This window comes from Cydia splendana, chromosome 23 (assembly GCF_910591565.1).
Source record: "Cydia splendana chromosome 23, ilCydSple1.2, whole genome shotgun sequence".
In the NCBI taxonomy this organism is placed as follows: Eukaryota; Metazoa; Arthropoda; class Insecta; order Lepidoptera; family Tortricidae; genus Cydia; species Cydia splendana.
This window is the reverse complement of record NC_085982.1, coordinates 9,638,547-9,655,097: the sequence shown is the minus strand read 5'-3', so window position 1 is coordinate 9,655,097 and position 16,551 is coordinate 9,638,547. Positions and strand designations below refer to the sequence as shown.

At 38.7% G+C, this 16,551-nt stretch overlaps 1 protein-coding gene across 2 annotated transcripts; it reads right to left on the bottom strand.

Annotated features, from left to right (window-relative positions):
• Positions 1-347: 347 nt before the first annotated feature.
• Positions 348-16,162, bottom strand: LOC134801813 (serologically defined colon cancer antigen 8 homolog). Of its 2 annotated transcripts, XM_063774437.1 has the most exons (14): positions 15,866-16,160; positions 15,247-15,403; positions 14,506-14,639; positions 13,450-13,620; positions 6,814-6,948; positions 6,355-6,449; positions 5,969-6,125; positions 5,070-5,231; positions 4,432-4,537; positions 4,073-4,206; positions 2,831-2,935; positions 2,189-2,282; positions 1,699-1,816; positions 1,104-1,364 (listed from the first exon to the last, which is right to left on the bottom strand). In XM_063774437.1, exons 1-14 carry the CDS (start codon positions 16,001-16,003, stop codon positions 1,241-1,243), a joined length of 1,830 nt encoding a protein of 609 aa, XP_063630507.1. In that variant the 5' UTR covers positions 16,004-16,160; the 3' UTR covers positions 1,104-1,240. The 2 variants fall into 2 exon arrangements, with proteins under 2 accessions (XP_063630506.1, XP_063630507.1); XM_063774436.1 differs by lacking the exon at positions 1,699-1,816 and having other exon boundaries at positions 348-1,364; positions 15,866-16,162.
• Between the last annotated feature and the right edge of the window lie 389 nt (positions 16,163-16,551).

The following is a 16,551-nucleotide window of genomic DNA, read 5'->3' as shown; positions in this document are numbered from 1 at the left end:
AAATATACTATAATAAAGAAGGTATAGTAATCATACAAAATGTAAACAATGTAAACAAGGAAATAAAAGTAATTAACTAATAAGAAAAATAAACTATAGTGATTAGTGACAGCTATAATACTCTATTTCTAGTTTATATAAACTATATAAATATTGATGGGTATATTGAAAAATAAATAGTACATTATTACATTTATTGCACACATGATTAATTTATCATTACCCATTAAAGATTCAAATGTTTCCAAAATTTTACAACATCTACCTACTCTAACAAACCGTTTCAACGTGTACTTTCAATCGATATTTATTTCAACACTGATTAACAATACAAACTAAAGTAAAGATTTTTTTTATGATTGTTATATTTTTAACATTTTGTTCTGTTCAAGTCACGACTAACAATAACATATTTAAGAATCAAATCCAAATAACATTAGGTACATAAAGTTTTATAATTTTTCAACTTTAACTATCTACTTTAAGCATCTACAATTGCACAAACCTTAAACCTAAATCTTTCGCGTTACATTCAGTCACAGATAATTCTGATATAGTCGTCAGTTTGTCTTCTGAATAACTTTAATTCTCATCGTTGTTTTGAGCCTCTGATATTTCAGGTTGTACAGTTTCTTCCACCTGAGATTCTGGTGGATCATTTGCATTTTCATCATTTTTCGGACTATCAACATTTTGCTCATCTACTTTGTTAGTAGTTTCCGGATCTTGTTCTGTGACTGTATTATCTGTAACGGCATCATCTGCATTTTCTACGATTGTATTTTCCGCTTGCTTTTTTACTGTATTATCTTCTGCTTGATTTGCTATATCTTCTCTGGGTTCTGGGGAAGCAGGTGCAATATCAACTTTGTTATTTCCATCTATAATTTCAGGAACATCTTCCTTCTCAACAGCCATGGGCTCACTATCACTACTCTCTACTTTGCTGTCTATAGGTTCTTCCGTCTTCTTCAAAACCTGAACATCGCTATCAGTGACTTCCATGCTAAATGTGTTCAGAACTCCTTTTTCCTCAATCACTTCAACGACCGCTTCTCGTCTCTTCTTATCCTTCTTCCTCGGTTTCGGTATTAGTTTCACGCTTATGTCAACTTTAATCGGCTCCTTTTTCTCCCGTAAAAAGGGCTGTTGAATCATAAGCGGCAGATTGTACACCTTTTCTCCTTTCTTTTCGAGATCCTGATTGGTCGTCAGCGGGCCAATGGTGATTGGCGCGTAATTATTCGACGAATCGGACTCTTTTGCGGAGCGGCGCCGGGTACGGCGGTTCGAGGGATCGCGGGATCTTGAGTGGTCGCGCTGTGTTCTGATTGGTTCGTCTGTACGGCTGCGACACTGCGTGCCTGCCACCAATAAAAACACAGCACGACGTTAGAAACAATTCGAGTTTAATGGGCAATGATAATGTGAATTATTTAAAGTGCTTCTTGGTTTATTTCAAACTGATAGTGATAGTTAAGATCATTCTTAAATTTATCATTATTTATTATGTCAACGACTGTAAGTGAATTTGTTTTATTAATTTCATTATCTTCATCAACTACTACTAAGTCATTCGTATATTATATTTGTTTATTTATGTGTGTGCGAATTCTTTGTCTATCAGTTTCAAACGATCCAAAGTTTGAAGTAAAGTGAGTGTTATGTTCATGCATTAGAGTTGAAAATTGTTCGTACTTGTGCCTACGGTTTGCGTCGTCTAGCTTGTCTGTGAGCAAACGACATTCTCCGGTGAGTTTCTCCATCAGACTGTTTTGTGAATGTATCATGGACTCCAACTCGGCAACCGTTTTTGCTGCGGGACCAAATGTTCCAACTTTACTTTTAGAAATTTACAAAGGTGCTAACAAAAGCGATCCTAAAGTTAAAAAGGACCATGTCGCTTTAAAAGATTTAGAAGTGCTTACAGATCTTGCTGTATAAGGGGAAGTAGATGGAATTAAACAATCTGATGAATAAACTATTGAAGTCAAGCCCTTTCACGATACAGTAAACATGCATAATGATGAAAGGGTAAAATATGAATGTTTTGAACTTATCGAAATAAAATAAAATGCCAATGTGAATTTCAAAACATCAATAGTTTACCCATTAGATTACCCAAATGTGGTTGACTATGACAGAGATTTGGAAAAGATTGAAGTGTAAATTTTGTGTGGGTCCTTACCGTGTTTATTCTCAATTGATTCCAACACTGAGGACATCTCTTTTTCTTTCTTGTTCTTCTCAGGAGAATTTGGAGTTAAACTCTTCATATTTAGCTGCGGAAGTTACATTCTATTAAAAGAAGATATAGGAGATAAAAACCTTATTAGTCTGACTGAAGACTAAGTTAGCAACAAAAATGTTAAGAAACATTCTGAACTGACTAGATGCCAACTCTTACTAGGAAGAAAAACCGGGCAAGTGCGAGTCGGTCTCACGCACGAAGGGTTCCGTACCATAATGAAAAAAAAAAACGGAAAAAAATGCAAAAAGAAAACGGTCACCCATCCAAGTACTGACCACGCCCGACGTTGCTTAACTTTGGTCAAAAATCACGTTTGTTGTATGGGAGCCCCATTTAAATCTTTATTTTATTCTGTTTTTAGTATTTGTTGTTATAGCGGCAACAGAAATACATCATCTGTGAAAATTTCAACTGTCTAGCTATCACGGTTCGTGAGATACAGCCTGGTGACAGACAGACGGACGGACGGACGGACGGACGGACGGACGGACGGACGGACGGACAGCGAAGTCTTAGTAATAGGGTCCCGTTTTACCTTTTGGGTACGGAACCCTAAAAACGGTGAACATGAAAAAGTACCTCCTTCTCAAGAGTGGCGATCTGTTCGGTGAGACGTAGATTCTCTCGGCGTGAGTGCACCAGGTCCGCATCCGCACGGTCCAGACGCTGACGCAATGACTGAATCTGGAATCAAGAGATTAGACATTTATTTTTTAACATCAAGGGACCGACTTCACATAACAGTCTGACATGTCATCACTTTTCTATCTCTGCAATTCCACTGCACCAAATACCTAGTGCTTTAGGGGTCATCCATTAATTACGTCACACGTTTAGGGGGAGGGAGGGGGTCAAGAAAATGTGACATATTGTGACATGGGGGAGGGGGGAGACACAAACTTTGTGACGTCACTTTAACTTCATCAGTAACCGAAATTTTTTTTTTAATTATTTTATTCGCTGTACATTTAAATAACAAGTTTTTAAAACGATAATCGTTTTTATTCTTTTAATTTTCTTTCCTAAGCAGTTTTGGGTTATAAAATTACTAATATTTATATCATCAAAAATATTTTGATAAAATATTAATAATACTTAGGTACTTACTTAATTCGATTTGGCGATTTCGTAGAAAAAATGTGACGTCACACTAGGGGGGAGGGGTTTGCCAAATGTGACCAAATGTGACAAGGGGGGGGGGAGGGGTCAAAAAACCTAGAAATTCGTGTGACGTAATTAATGGATGACCCCTTACGAGAGAAAATGCACGAGTTGGTTACTTTAAAAAAACCGGGCAAGTGCGAGTCGGACTCGCGCACGAAGGGTTCCGTCCCATAATGAAAAGAAAAAACGAAAAAAAATGCAAAAAAAAACGGTCACCCATCCAAGTACTGACCACGCCCGACGTTGCTTAACTTTGGTCAAAAATCACGTTTGTTGTATGGGAGCCCCATTTAAATCTTTATTTTATTCTGTTTTTAGTATTTGTTGTTATAGCGGCAACAGAAATACATCATCTGTGAAAATTTCAACTGTCTAGCTATCACGGTTCGTGAGATACAGCCTGGTGACAGACAGACGGACGGACGGACGGACAGCGAAGTCTTAGTAATAGGGTCCCGTTTTACCTTTTGGGTACGGAACCCTAAAAACACTCAAATCACTTTCAGTGTGTCTATTTGCCGAGTTCCCTCGATTTTTTCAGGATCTCATCATCAGATAATAATGTGTCATGGATGACAGTATAGAGTGATATCCACTGAAAAGACGTGGAAAAGACCAAGACTATTAAAAAAAATTAGTGGCAGGTCTTCGGTTTACCTCCGAGTTGAGCCGATTGGCCTCGTGCTTGGCTTGGCGTTGATGACGTTCGATCGCCAGACGTGCTGAAGCCAGCTCCTCTTCTAGAGAAGCCTTCTCGGCGTGAGCTTGAGTTAAGTCGGCTTGAAGCGATGCTGGGTAAGAAATAATTATAATGTAAATGCTACAAGTTGTATTTTGAGTTTTTGCGAAAAAGTACCCCTTTCGCCCCCCGTAACTTTTTTGTCCCCCGGACTACTACTTGTTACCACTTTTATTGTTTGTAGTCAAAAACCTGTAACATCTTTTTTGAAAAACGGTACTGGATATTTTGGAAACGTTAATTTTTATAACCATGGGATTATTGGAGAGGTATTTACCTGTCTTGCCCTTCAGTTCCATCTTCAACTCCTCAATGGCGGAGTTCTTCATCGACAGTTCTCGCTTCAGCTCATTCTCCTCGCGACGCTGACGCTCCAGGTCCAACTAAATAATAAAATATATTTGTAAGCAACCTACTACTCTACTATGTTTAAAATCCTTTACTTTGCCAATTTATTTCAACACGGCATGACACGATTGGATTCGAATCGTGTATTGCAGAGAATGCTTCAATTACAAAGTTTTTAAATTACTCCAAAACTCAAGTTTTCAAGTCGTCGGGATCTTTGTTTTTCCTTATGCAAAGGTTGTCCAATGCGGTTCAACGTGGCAACGCGGCGAGCGTGATGGGCTCCTTTGCATCTGGAGGGGCGCGGGACGAATTTGGTGAATAGTTTTTGTGTTGTTAGTTTAGGTTTAGGTTAAGACATTTGTGATACTTCTGTAAGTACCTTTTTTTATTTAGTACGATTTCCTGTTTTTCGAAGAAAGAGAGATAGATTTAGGAAAATGGTAATAAGGGCTTCCTTCTGGCTTCATAGTTACACTTACACCCATTGTCATCACGTCAGGATCAGGATCTTATGATGGGATCCTGGTAAAATGAAGGGGACTTCATACAGTAAGGTAGACTAACCTGTAACTTCGCCACACTGTCGTACTGCGCAGCGAGCTCATGCTGCAGCGAGTCACAATGTGCGTTGTATCGCTGTTCCGCGGCTGAACGCTCTTGTATGGCGCGGCGGGATCCTTCGCCGACTAATTCTCGGATTTTGGCGCGTTCTGACGCAAGATCCTCCTGGAGAACCATTCAAATTGTTAGGACCAGCTACATTACATCTAGAGCTACTATAAAGCTCATTTAGGCATGCGAGAACTCTCATGCGAGTTCCATTATTACATTTTAATTTTAGGTTAATTTTTATTGTAAGTTTGTTATTAATTATGTTTATGGTTTTAATAAATTACCAAATTATTACATTGCATTGCAGTATTTGATCGGTCGGCTGAATTGGATATAATCTCAATAGTCCGCCATGTAACTAATACGCGCGCGCCTTTAATGAGCCTTTATTTATTTATTGCGTAGGGGGGACCAGTTTTAGACAAGACCAGAGGCCAGTTTCTGCGGTTCAAAGATTTGGTTAAGCGGCATAAAATATGAAGAGAGCTCATATAGAGCCAACAACAAGGGAAACTAGCTGGTGACCGTACACAGTGGAGGCATATTGAGCAGACGCAGGTACTTGAATTTCAAACCAGGTGACGCACAGAACGACGTTAAGCGTGACGAGCTAAAGGCCAGACCACCTGTGGCCATCACATATAGTTACGTCAGAGGAGTGCTGACCTGCAGCGAGTGCTGTGGCCGCATATTTGCTGCAAAGATTGGCTACGTCAGTCACCTGAGAGCGCACCAGTGACACTCTCAGCGGTAGAAAAGCAGTCGATGTGGCCGATAACGTCTAAGAGACGATGATGATGACGATGACGATTAAGGGGTCCCCCAGGGGGGCCATACCACTGTTATCATACCTTCAATCTGCGGACTTCGTTCTCTAAATTATTCCTCTCGTCCCTAAGTTGTTGTTCGATGACGTCATTACGCTTGTATCGCCCATCCAGATCACCGTCTCGTTGTTCCAAGCTGTTCTTCAGCTTGGAGATCTGGGACTCCAGGGAGGATTTGTCTCTGAAAAATTATACTGCTTTGATACCTCTTCAAATGCAAAATACTGGTAAAAATATGTAAGTTGTTCACAGTGTACAATTGAGTCGCTTAACTTGAAACTCGGGTAAATCCATCTGTCAGATTATGCGAGAGCCTAGGTCTCCTTTATCAATTATTTAATGTTAGTATGTCTCACAACAGTAAATTCGATTACGTTAACCTTACCAAAAATGTATGTGTAGGTACTAACCTTTGCAAATTGTCGATTTGCCGCTTAAAGCCGTCAAGGCAAGTTGAGTCAACGAGCCCAGAGGCAAGCTTGCGCTTATTTTCGTTGTTTTCATCCTGAAAGATTATAAAAGTCATAACATAATGATTAATACCAAATAAGAGAGAGTCCCTTATTTAGTAGCATCAATTAAAATGATTAATAAAACTCGAATTGAGCATTTAAGTAGCATATTTGCAAGTAAAATGACACAATAAAATTGTAAGCATTTAAGGACTTATCATATTTGCAAGCAAAATAAGTGCGCCACGTCGAAAACACGATTTGAATGAAAAACTTGATAGAACTAAAATCCATTCAACATTAAATCTTACCTGTACCTTCTTAAGGTAGATTTTCGATCACAATCAGAAATGCGATTGCCATGAAAATCTGAATGTACCTATAGTTAAAACCTAACTATTAAATATTCAATCTTACCTGAACCTTCTTAAGGTCTATTTTCGACTGCGCCAACTGCGCTTCCAACTCCGAGATGCGTGACTCGAAGACTATATTCGGTCCTTCGAGTCTCGTGGTTCGAGTCTTCGGCTTGCGTGTCTTGGTTATCGTGGCCTATAAATGCACGATGCTCATATCAGTATGTGGAGCTATTTTGAAACTTAAGTCAAGGTAAGAAGGTTCAAAATTGATGGCTGGAAGGTAAAGTTGTGAATTGCACGGAAGAGACAATTTATATACAAAGTAAAGTTGGCAGTTGGGATTGGTTTGTTGTTTTAGTTTCGGAGCTTAAATATAAAATAGTGCCGAATATACGTCGAAGATCTAATATTTAATTTCATAACCTCAGTACCTTCGTAGACACACAGACACATTTTTCAGACCAAATAAAAACTAAACTAAAATAAATTTTAAAATTGAGGGGCTTCGTTCGACTGTCTCAGATTCGTGTGTAGTGAACATACGGGAAATCAGCTTGTTTCAGTTGTTTCATATTATGTACCTTAAACTACTCTACCCTATGTTCTTTATACTGTACCTTATGATCGCTGTCCAACCCAGAGGTATCTCCAACGTCATCCAAATCGTCGGTCTCAGATCCGGGCGTAGTGAACTAGTAAACATTTGGAAAACAGCATGTTTCACATTATGTACCTTAAACTGTTCTACCCTCTGTACATTATACTGTACCTTATGATCGCTATCCAGCCCAGTCCTATCTCCGACATAGTCCAGATTCTTGAGTGAATATATCGAGAAATCAGCTTGTTACACACTATGTACCTTAACCTGCACTACTCTCTGTACCTTATGATCACTATCCAGACCGGTGCTATCGCCAATTCCCCACCATCATCCAGATCGTCGGTCTCGGACCCGTGCGTAGTGAACATTTGAGAAATCACCATGTTTCACATTATGTAACTTAAACTGTTATACCCTCTGTACCTTATGATCACTATCCAGACCGGTGCTATCCCCTATAATCCCTATATCATCTAGATCGTCGGTCTCAGACCCGTGAGTTGTAAACATGCGGGAAATCACCATGTTTCACATTATGTAACTTAAATTGTTATACCCTCTGTACCTTCCCATATAACCATTCCAGTCGCAGAATCACAAAGTGGTAACTAAATGTCAGATGTGTCGTAACAGAGTCCACACAATGTGTCTAGAATTGTTTCGAAACAAAGTGTCGTCGCCGTGTCTACACTTTTCCGTAACAAGGTGTCGACACATTTGTGTGCACTTTGCGTGCGGTTTGCGACTAAATCTGACAGCAAATTTGTGACAGCAAATGTCAATATAAAATACCTCTTGAAAACCAAGGTTTGTCAAACTACTATTAGTGTCTCGTGTGCTCGTAATTCTAGTAAGTCATCATGGGCAATGCAAATGATAATAATCGACTGAAACCATATAAACACCCAACACCCGTCAACCTTTTACAGAAAAGTTTTTAAAGAAATTCAATAAGCTACTTAGGTCAGGCAACGAATGCTCCAAAAGTTGTAGAGGGAAATGCTCGGAACACAATTTTTGACTCCGTAACTCGGTTTGACAAGTTAGGAGGTGAACATATCAAAAGTCCCCGGCCGTAGCCCTTGAGCGGGGGGGAGAGAGGGGGCTTTGAAGGTCCCATTTTCCCGTTTTTCGATTATATTTCGGAAACTATGCATCTCAGCGACATGGCCACTTATACAAAATGAAAGTTAATTTAATTTGTTACAAGTTTATTCAGTCAATTTTTTCGATATGTTGAATAGTTTTTGAGATATCCGCTCTTGAAAGTTTATTTAGGGCTCTCAATTTTATCTTGATATATCTATATCAGTGAAGGTGCTAGGCCGTGTTTGGTATCGTTTTCGTATAAATCTGGGGTGCTGAATCCATTTAAGATATCACATTGACATCATTCCACAAAATAAAAATAAATCTTTTTAGGGTTCCGTACCTCAAAAGGAAAAAACGGAGCCCTTATAGGATCACTCGTGCGTCTGTATGTATGTCCGTCTGAATACACAAAATAGTTCTTTACCTATAGATGACAGGAAAACCTATTAGAAATGTGCAGTCAAGCGCGAGTCGGACTTAATGTACGGAACCCTTAATACGCGAGTCCGACTCGCACTTGGCCGGTTTTTTTGAAACTCTTCTTGACGCTTAACCGCTGAACCGATTTCGTTGAAATTTGGTATAGAAATAGTTTGCGTCCCGGAACAGGACATAGGATAGATCTTATAACCAAAATCATCTTTTGAAGGTGTGAAAAGTGGCGTGGAAATTTGTACGGGAAATCAATAACCGCTGAACCGATTTATATGAAATTTGGGATGGTCTACATCTTTGATTTAGTTAAAAATGATAAAAAAACATGACTTCAAACCTAAACTTAAACAGTATAATACTGTTTAAGTTTAGGTTTGAAGTCATGTCATTAACTTCAAGAAGTCAATTCTGAATTCCCCCCTACACCTCATTTACCTTTAAAGGATGATTTTTGAGATAACTTATTATGTCCTGTCTCGGGACTAGGGCATGCTCCCGGGAATTCCCGGTTCTCATATTCCCGGGAATTTTATAGTGTCAAAAGAACCGGTACTGAAGACCCGGTACCGGTACTTCCCGGTTCTCATCATATGACTATTTATTCCCATTTCAATAGTAGTAATGTTTTAGTACTTTAGCTCGGGACATTATATAACATAACATTTAATAATGGTGCTATGAAACGGGGGACTCAAATAACCCGACAAACTAACCTAGTAAAGTAGACATTCGTGCAGGCAGGCCGTGCCGTCATAGTGCTGAGTGCATCGACTACGCTACGCCCGGGCCGAGGCAGTGTGTCGGTTAATTTGGTAAAATAGGTTGGAACGCCAATTAAGTGTTTGTTTACAATAAAATAAGTCATTTATTAATTTTTATGCAATTATTTATATGACAATAAGTAATTCATAAAGATTGTACGCTAACACAAACAATTTCTTAAAAGTAATCAAAAGATGCCTTGAGAACCGGGAAGAACCGGGAATCCCGGTTCCGGCCATGCCCAGAACCGGGAAATGAAATTCTTGGTACCGGGACCGGTACTGCATGCCCTACTCGGGACTCAAAATATATGTGTACCAAATTTAAATTAAAACTGTTCAGCAGTTTAAGCGTGAAGAGGAGTTTAAAAGAAAGTATTTTAATAAGTTTATATGTTTTTACTTCGGAATGGTGTCAATGCGATACCTTAACTAAATTTGGTACTGCGAATTTATACGAAAACGATACCAAACATGGCCTCGTAGCTTTACTGTTGTAGAAGTCAAAATAAAATTGAGAGCCCTAAATTCTTATTACTTGGCCAAACTTGTGTAGAAGGAAAAGGTAAAATAAAAGTCTTCGGCAGGAATATAAGACACAAATATATATATTTTTTGCGTTACTATTTCAATCATCAAATATAAACATACCTTGATTATATTATTCGAGTGAGATCCTCATAGATAAACAAAAACATTTACTTAAAAAATTACAAGGTCGAAATGTCACGGAACTTGTGAGAGTAATATGTGAAAAATAAAAACTTTTATGACAAAAAAAATCTGGACACAATTTAAGAATCACCCAATTGCGTCGAGGAATCATCTGTATTTTTGCTTGTTTCATTACCTCCTCGCTTCTTTTTTGTCCTTTGTATTCTGTAGCAATTTGTTAGATCTGAAAATAAAGATAACTTGCGTCGTCACGGATGTCGATTTATAGGTTTTAGGGAGTGCAGAATTCGAAAACGATGATCATTTTATAATCCAAGATGGCGGCTACGTATTTTGTCATAAAAGTGGAATCCAAAATAGTAATCATTTTCGAAATCTGCGCCCCCTAAAACCTATAAAACGATATCCATGACGACTTTTATGACATAGTGCATTGCCGCCATTTTGAAATTGAAAATGTTATCATTTTCGAAATCTGCGCCCCCTAAAACCTATAAAACGACATCCATGACGACTTTTATGACATAGTGCATGGCCGCCATCTTGGAATCCAAAATAGTCATCATTTTCGAAATCTGCGCCCCCTAAAACCTATAAAACGATATCCATGACGACTTTTATGACATAGTGCATTGCCGCCATTTTTAAATTGAAAATCTTATCATTTTCGAAATCTGCGCCCCCCAAAACCTATAAAACGACACCCATGACGACTTTTATGACATAGTGCATGGCCGCCATTTTGGATTCCAAAATGGTCATCATTTTCGAAAGCGGGGCCCCCTAAAACCTATAAAACGACATACATGACGACTTTTATGACATAGTGCATGGCCGCCATCTTGGAATCCAAAATGGTCATCATTTTCGAAATCTGCGCCCCCTAAAACCTATAAAACGACACCCATGACGACTTTTATGACATAGTGCATGGCCGCCATTTTGGAATCCAAAATGGTTATCATTTTCTAAATCTGCGCCCCCCAAAACCTATAAAACGACACCCATGACGACTTTTATGACATAGTGCATGGCCGCCATTTTGGATTTCAAAATGGTCATCATTTTCTAAATCGGGGCCCCCTAAAACCTATAAAACGACATCCATGACGACTTTTATGACATAGTGCATGGCCGCCATCTTGGAATCCAAAATGGTCATCATTTTCGAAATCTGCGCCCCCTAAAACCTATAAAACGACACCCATGACGACTTTTATGGCATAGTGCATGGCCGCCATTTCGGATTCCAAAATGGTCATCATTTTCAAAATTGGGGCCCCCTAAAACGTATAAAACGACATCCATGACGACTTTTATGACACAGTGCATGGCCGCCATTTCGGATTCCAAAATGGTCATTATTTTCGAAATCGGCACTCCCTAAAACCTATATATCGACACCCATCTCGACTTTTATGACAAAGTGTTTTGCTACCATCTGCATGCAAGACATTTCTATTATTTTTACGTACAAAAATGGCCCCCTGTCAACTTTCAATCAAGATTTAATCGATAATTTATTCGATTAATATTCAGATTAATTCAATTTCAATCTATGTTAGGTCGACTAAACTAATCGCGATTAAAATTTGAGAATTAACTTTTTTTATTCCATTAATTAGTCGAATAAACAGTTAATCGATTAATGCCCATCTCTGACCACGGCATTTTTACACTTTGAGAATATCTGAAAACAAATCAACACAAGGAGCCATTTTGCAAATCCAGTAACATACCAGTAACTTTGTTATTACTTTTGACAGCGCGTGTCATGTGTCAACACAGAGTCGACACAAAGTCGAAACATTGCAACTACTTTGTGACTGCAATATTTCTCAGCCTTAAACCATATTTATACATCATAATTAACAAGTTTCGTAGTATGTAAAGCGTTATTTCTGTTATTTAAGTATAGTATACGCATCGAAGTACTAAAAATGCTTCAAATAATATAGTTATGAACACAGGCACTGAGAAGTAAACAATTTCATTTCCGGCTAAACTAAAACAGTGTGGTGGCGCGTTGATTATATTACACTTAGTTTATCAAATCACTCGAGCAGTTTAATTCCCCATAATAATTTAAGTCCTATTGTAATATAAATGCAAACAATATATAATTACGTCTTGTAATCCGTTTTAGAGATGGCGTATTAATGTCACTTATTTTTATTTAAGTATTTTTCCATCTGACAGTTTCCATTTGACAGGAACAAAATGAACGAATGAACGAATGATTTTGGCATAAAGTAGTCGCAAACCCGAAACAATGTGTGCACACGGCGACCACACTTTATGTCACTTTGTGTCATGTGTCGACCCTTCCCCATTTCTGGTAACTGTGTCGACACGGCGACGACTCTGCGACTGGAATTGTGACCGAAACAGACGGTGTCGACACAAGATGTGTCAACACCGCGTCGTAACGGCGACTGGAAATGGTTGTATGGGTTATGATCACTATCCAGACCGGTGCTATCCCCTACATCATCTAGATCGTCGGTCTCAGACCCGTGAGTAGTAAACATTGGGGAAATCACCATGTTTCACATTATGTAACTTAAACTGTTATACCCTCTGTACCTTATGATCACTATCCAGGCCGGTGCTATCCCCTACATCATCTAGATCGTCGGTCTCAGACCCGTGAGTAGTAAACATGCGGGAAATCACCATGTTTCACATTATGTAACTTAAACTGTTATACCCTCTGTACCTTATGATCACTATCCAGGCCGGTGCTATCCCCTACATCATCTAGATCGTCGGTCTCAGACCCGTGAGTAGTAAACATGCGGGAAATCACCATGTTTCACATTATGTAACTTAAACTGTTATACCCTCTGTACCTTATGATCACTATCCAGACCGGTGCTATCCCCTATAATCCCTATATCATCTAGATCGTCGGTCTCAGACCCGTGAGTTGTAAACATGCGGGAAATCACCATGTTTCACATTATGTAACTTAAATTGTTATACCCTCTGTACCTTATGATCACTATCCAGACCGGTGCTATCCCCTACATCATCTAGATCGTCGGTCTCAGACCCGTGAGTAGTAAACATGCGGGAAATCACCATGTTTCACATTATGTAACTTAAACTGTTATACCCTCTGTACCTTATGATCACTATCCAGGCCGGTGCTATCCCCTACATCATCTAGATCGTCGGTCTCAGACCCGTGAGTTGTAAACATGCGGGAAATCAGGTTGTTCTTCTGAGCTTCGTGGAGATGCTCGTTTTCGGATATCACTTCTTTCACCTTGCCGAGGAGGTTGTTTAGCTCATCCTAATTAATATAAAAATATATTTAGTAGGTACTTAATAAGACAGTGTGGCCGTAATGTGTAAAAATAACTTCAGAAACGAAGATCTCTCTCTCTCTCTCTCTCTCTCTCTCTCTAGATTTAGGTCTTTTTAGCACTATTAGAAGCATTGATGATTCCAAAAAGTATCCTTTTGAATTCATAGTGTCCGTTTAATAGACTCCGTTTAAATATAACACGTAAATAATATCGATTAAAAAGCCACCGTCTATTACAAAATACTAAACAAATAACTAAAAGGGATCAGAAAATTGTATACGATTCTTTGGACGTAAAATTGCGGATATTTCAATCTTTGACCCTTTATAGAGCACACTTTAGGGCTCGATTCGGGAAATGAATTAGAGAGTAACTAGATACGATATAGTAAAGATATGTGGCGTTCCACGGCAAAAGGTACCTTATGGCCGCTGGCGCTTACGTCGCATAGCGCCGCAATAATATTGGAGCGGCGTTAGAATAGCGTAAGTGCCAACCGCCATAAGGTACCTTTACCCGTGGGACGTCACATATATTTACTATATCGTATCTAGTTAATCTCTAATTCATTTCCCGAATCGCGCCGTTAGTTATCATATGACAAAAATGACCTCCCTGTAACATTATCTTATTATTTGTTTTTGCTTAAGAATTGTTATGACTTTAAAGAGGCAATGAGGTTATCCTGTATTTTTTTTAAATCTGGGTTCAAAAATTAAAATAAATACTTGTGTAGATCGATGATTTCTTTAATATGAGTGACTTTTTGATATTTTAGACACTACTTTTTTTTACTGCGCTTTAAAAGATTTAAGGCAGGGCAGCAGTAAGGGGCAAAGTACATGAGCAGCAAGTGTTACCATACGTACCCTGCAGTACTGGCTCTCTCGCTCCAACTGCTCAATGTACTCTTCTTGCTTCTGGATGAAGTTGACGACGTCCGGATTGGTCCCGCCTGTCAGGTCCGCTGGAGCGGTCGCTGGAGGTATTGGAATCGATTTTCCTGTTATGAAACGATCGTAGAATTTAATTAAAGGCATGCATAAAATATGTGATTTTATTAGTCTACACTCTACAATTACCTATATATGTCTCTAACTACTTCAACTCTTAATGTTTGTTTAAGAGGTACTTCTTGTCCAGTTTCCCATCGGACTCGTCCAGGTTCTTTTTGAGCCTTTACCTTATAGGTATTAAGTACTATGGCTTTTAAAAACTGACTAACATAACTAGTCATGTTTAAGCATTTTATATTAAGGCATTTCATGATTGCGTCCAATGTTCTGCATTAAAAACACTTTTGTTCCGATTTTACAATTCTTAAAATGTTTTGTTTGGAAAGTGTCCTTTATTGAATCATTGGTTAGGTGAGGCTAGGACACAATTAGCATCCTCAAGTGACATAAAAGCTCTTACTAAGTATGTTACTTTGGATATATGGGGCATTATATACGAATAGGGACCTTATTGTCGATGGCGCTTACGCCGCACAACATCGCGCGGCATTGTATTTATATCGGAGCATCGTTAATAATGGCGTAAGCGCCATCGATAATTAGGTCCCTTTTCATAGATAACGTCACATATAGGTATAATATGTTTCCACTAACCTGTATGCGGTGGATAGTTATTCAAGCTATCAGCATACAGCGACGCATATTTGGCGGTCAGGCGAGGCCGAGGTTTGTCCAGTAAGTACTTCTTGTCAAAATCCCCGTCGGACTCGTCCAGGTTCTTAATGGAGGCCGAACCGCCGTAGCTGCGGATCTGAAATTGAGGCCTATGTTGTAATACGAAAACAGTGCTTTTTCACTAGACTTCTACACTCGAGAGAAATAAGAATGGGTCAATTTGTATAATAAAAGTAAAACTTTTTATTGGTCTTGAGTGTAGGTACGTATTATTTTACAGAGAGGTATTTTCCGTTAGTCCTACAAAACATAACCTAATATTTCATTTAGTTTTGGTTCATTTAGTTTTTAAACATGCAATGAATAAATGTATAATCTTTGTTATAAAACAAACATTCACGTTTCAATCCTTTAGTTCTCGCAAATATGGACAAAAATTAAGCGAATGAGAAAATTATATATTGAGGAAAACATGGTTTTAGTACGTATCTGCTCATAGATCCATGATAGTTTCAAATTAAGAGGTCACACATACGGACGGACAGACAGACGGTCAAAACGAAAACACGAAATCAATAAAATTGGTAGGTATACTTACGCTAGGCGCATAGTTCCCAGATAAGAAATATCTCAGCTTCGACACAGCCTCCTTATAAGCCAGCTCTGTATAATCTGGAACTCTCTTTAATCCATAGTCCATTTTCGGCCGCCTATACGAAAAATACGGATAACTCATCGTTACCAACAAAAACTAACCTAAACTTTACTTATGTAATCTAAAACATACTTAAGTCACATTTTAAAAAGAAAAATAAAATTTGAAAAAGGAACGCGCAGTGTTGCGCATTGCGCCAAAGTTTTGTGTGCAATGGTTTTGGGTTTCGAAATTCGTATTGATTATACGTTGCCATGGTAACGGTTGTGAAGTAAACAATTTGGTTGCTAGGGTTGTAAGTTGTAATTGAGTCGCTTAACTTCAAACTCGGGTAAATGCATCTGTCAGATTATGTGATTTTGGTATTAAGAAAAGGGTAGATATTTGCTGCGAGGGTCGAATGGATTTACCCGAGTTTGAAGTTAAGCGACACAATTCCTAGCCTAGCGTATTACGAGTGGATTGTTTGACGTCACTACTCTAGCGTGACTAATTAAAATAGTTGATTAGGGCACTTGAGTGCTTTTTAAGCAAAAAGTACTTAGGTTCGTAGGCATAGATATACCTACTAGAGATGTGCGCCGATGGCAAAATCATCGGCGGCGGCGTCCGATGATTCTTTGACCGGC

What these genes read in the sequence shown, in the direction of transcription:
- LOC134801813 (XM_063774436.1), bottom strand. Translation starts at nt 16,003, where the DNA reads ATGAGTTATCCGTATTTTTCGTATAGGCGGCCGAAAATGGACTATGGA. An exon ending in GCCTGGATAGTGATCATAAG is followed by an intron (nt 6,949 to 13,449) that starts GTACAGAGGGTA and finishes GTGCATTTATAG; the next exon opens with GCCACGATAACCAAGACACG. An exon ending in CCAATCGGCTCAACTCGGAG is followed by an intron (nt 2,936 to 4,072) that starts GTAAACCGAAGA and finishes TCTTGATTCCAG; the next exon opens with ATTCAGTCATTGCGTCAGCG.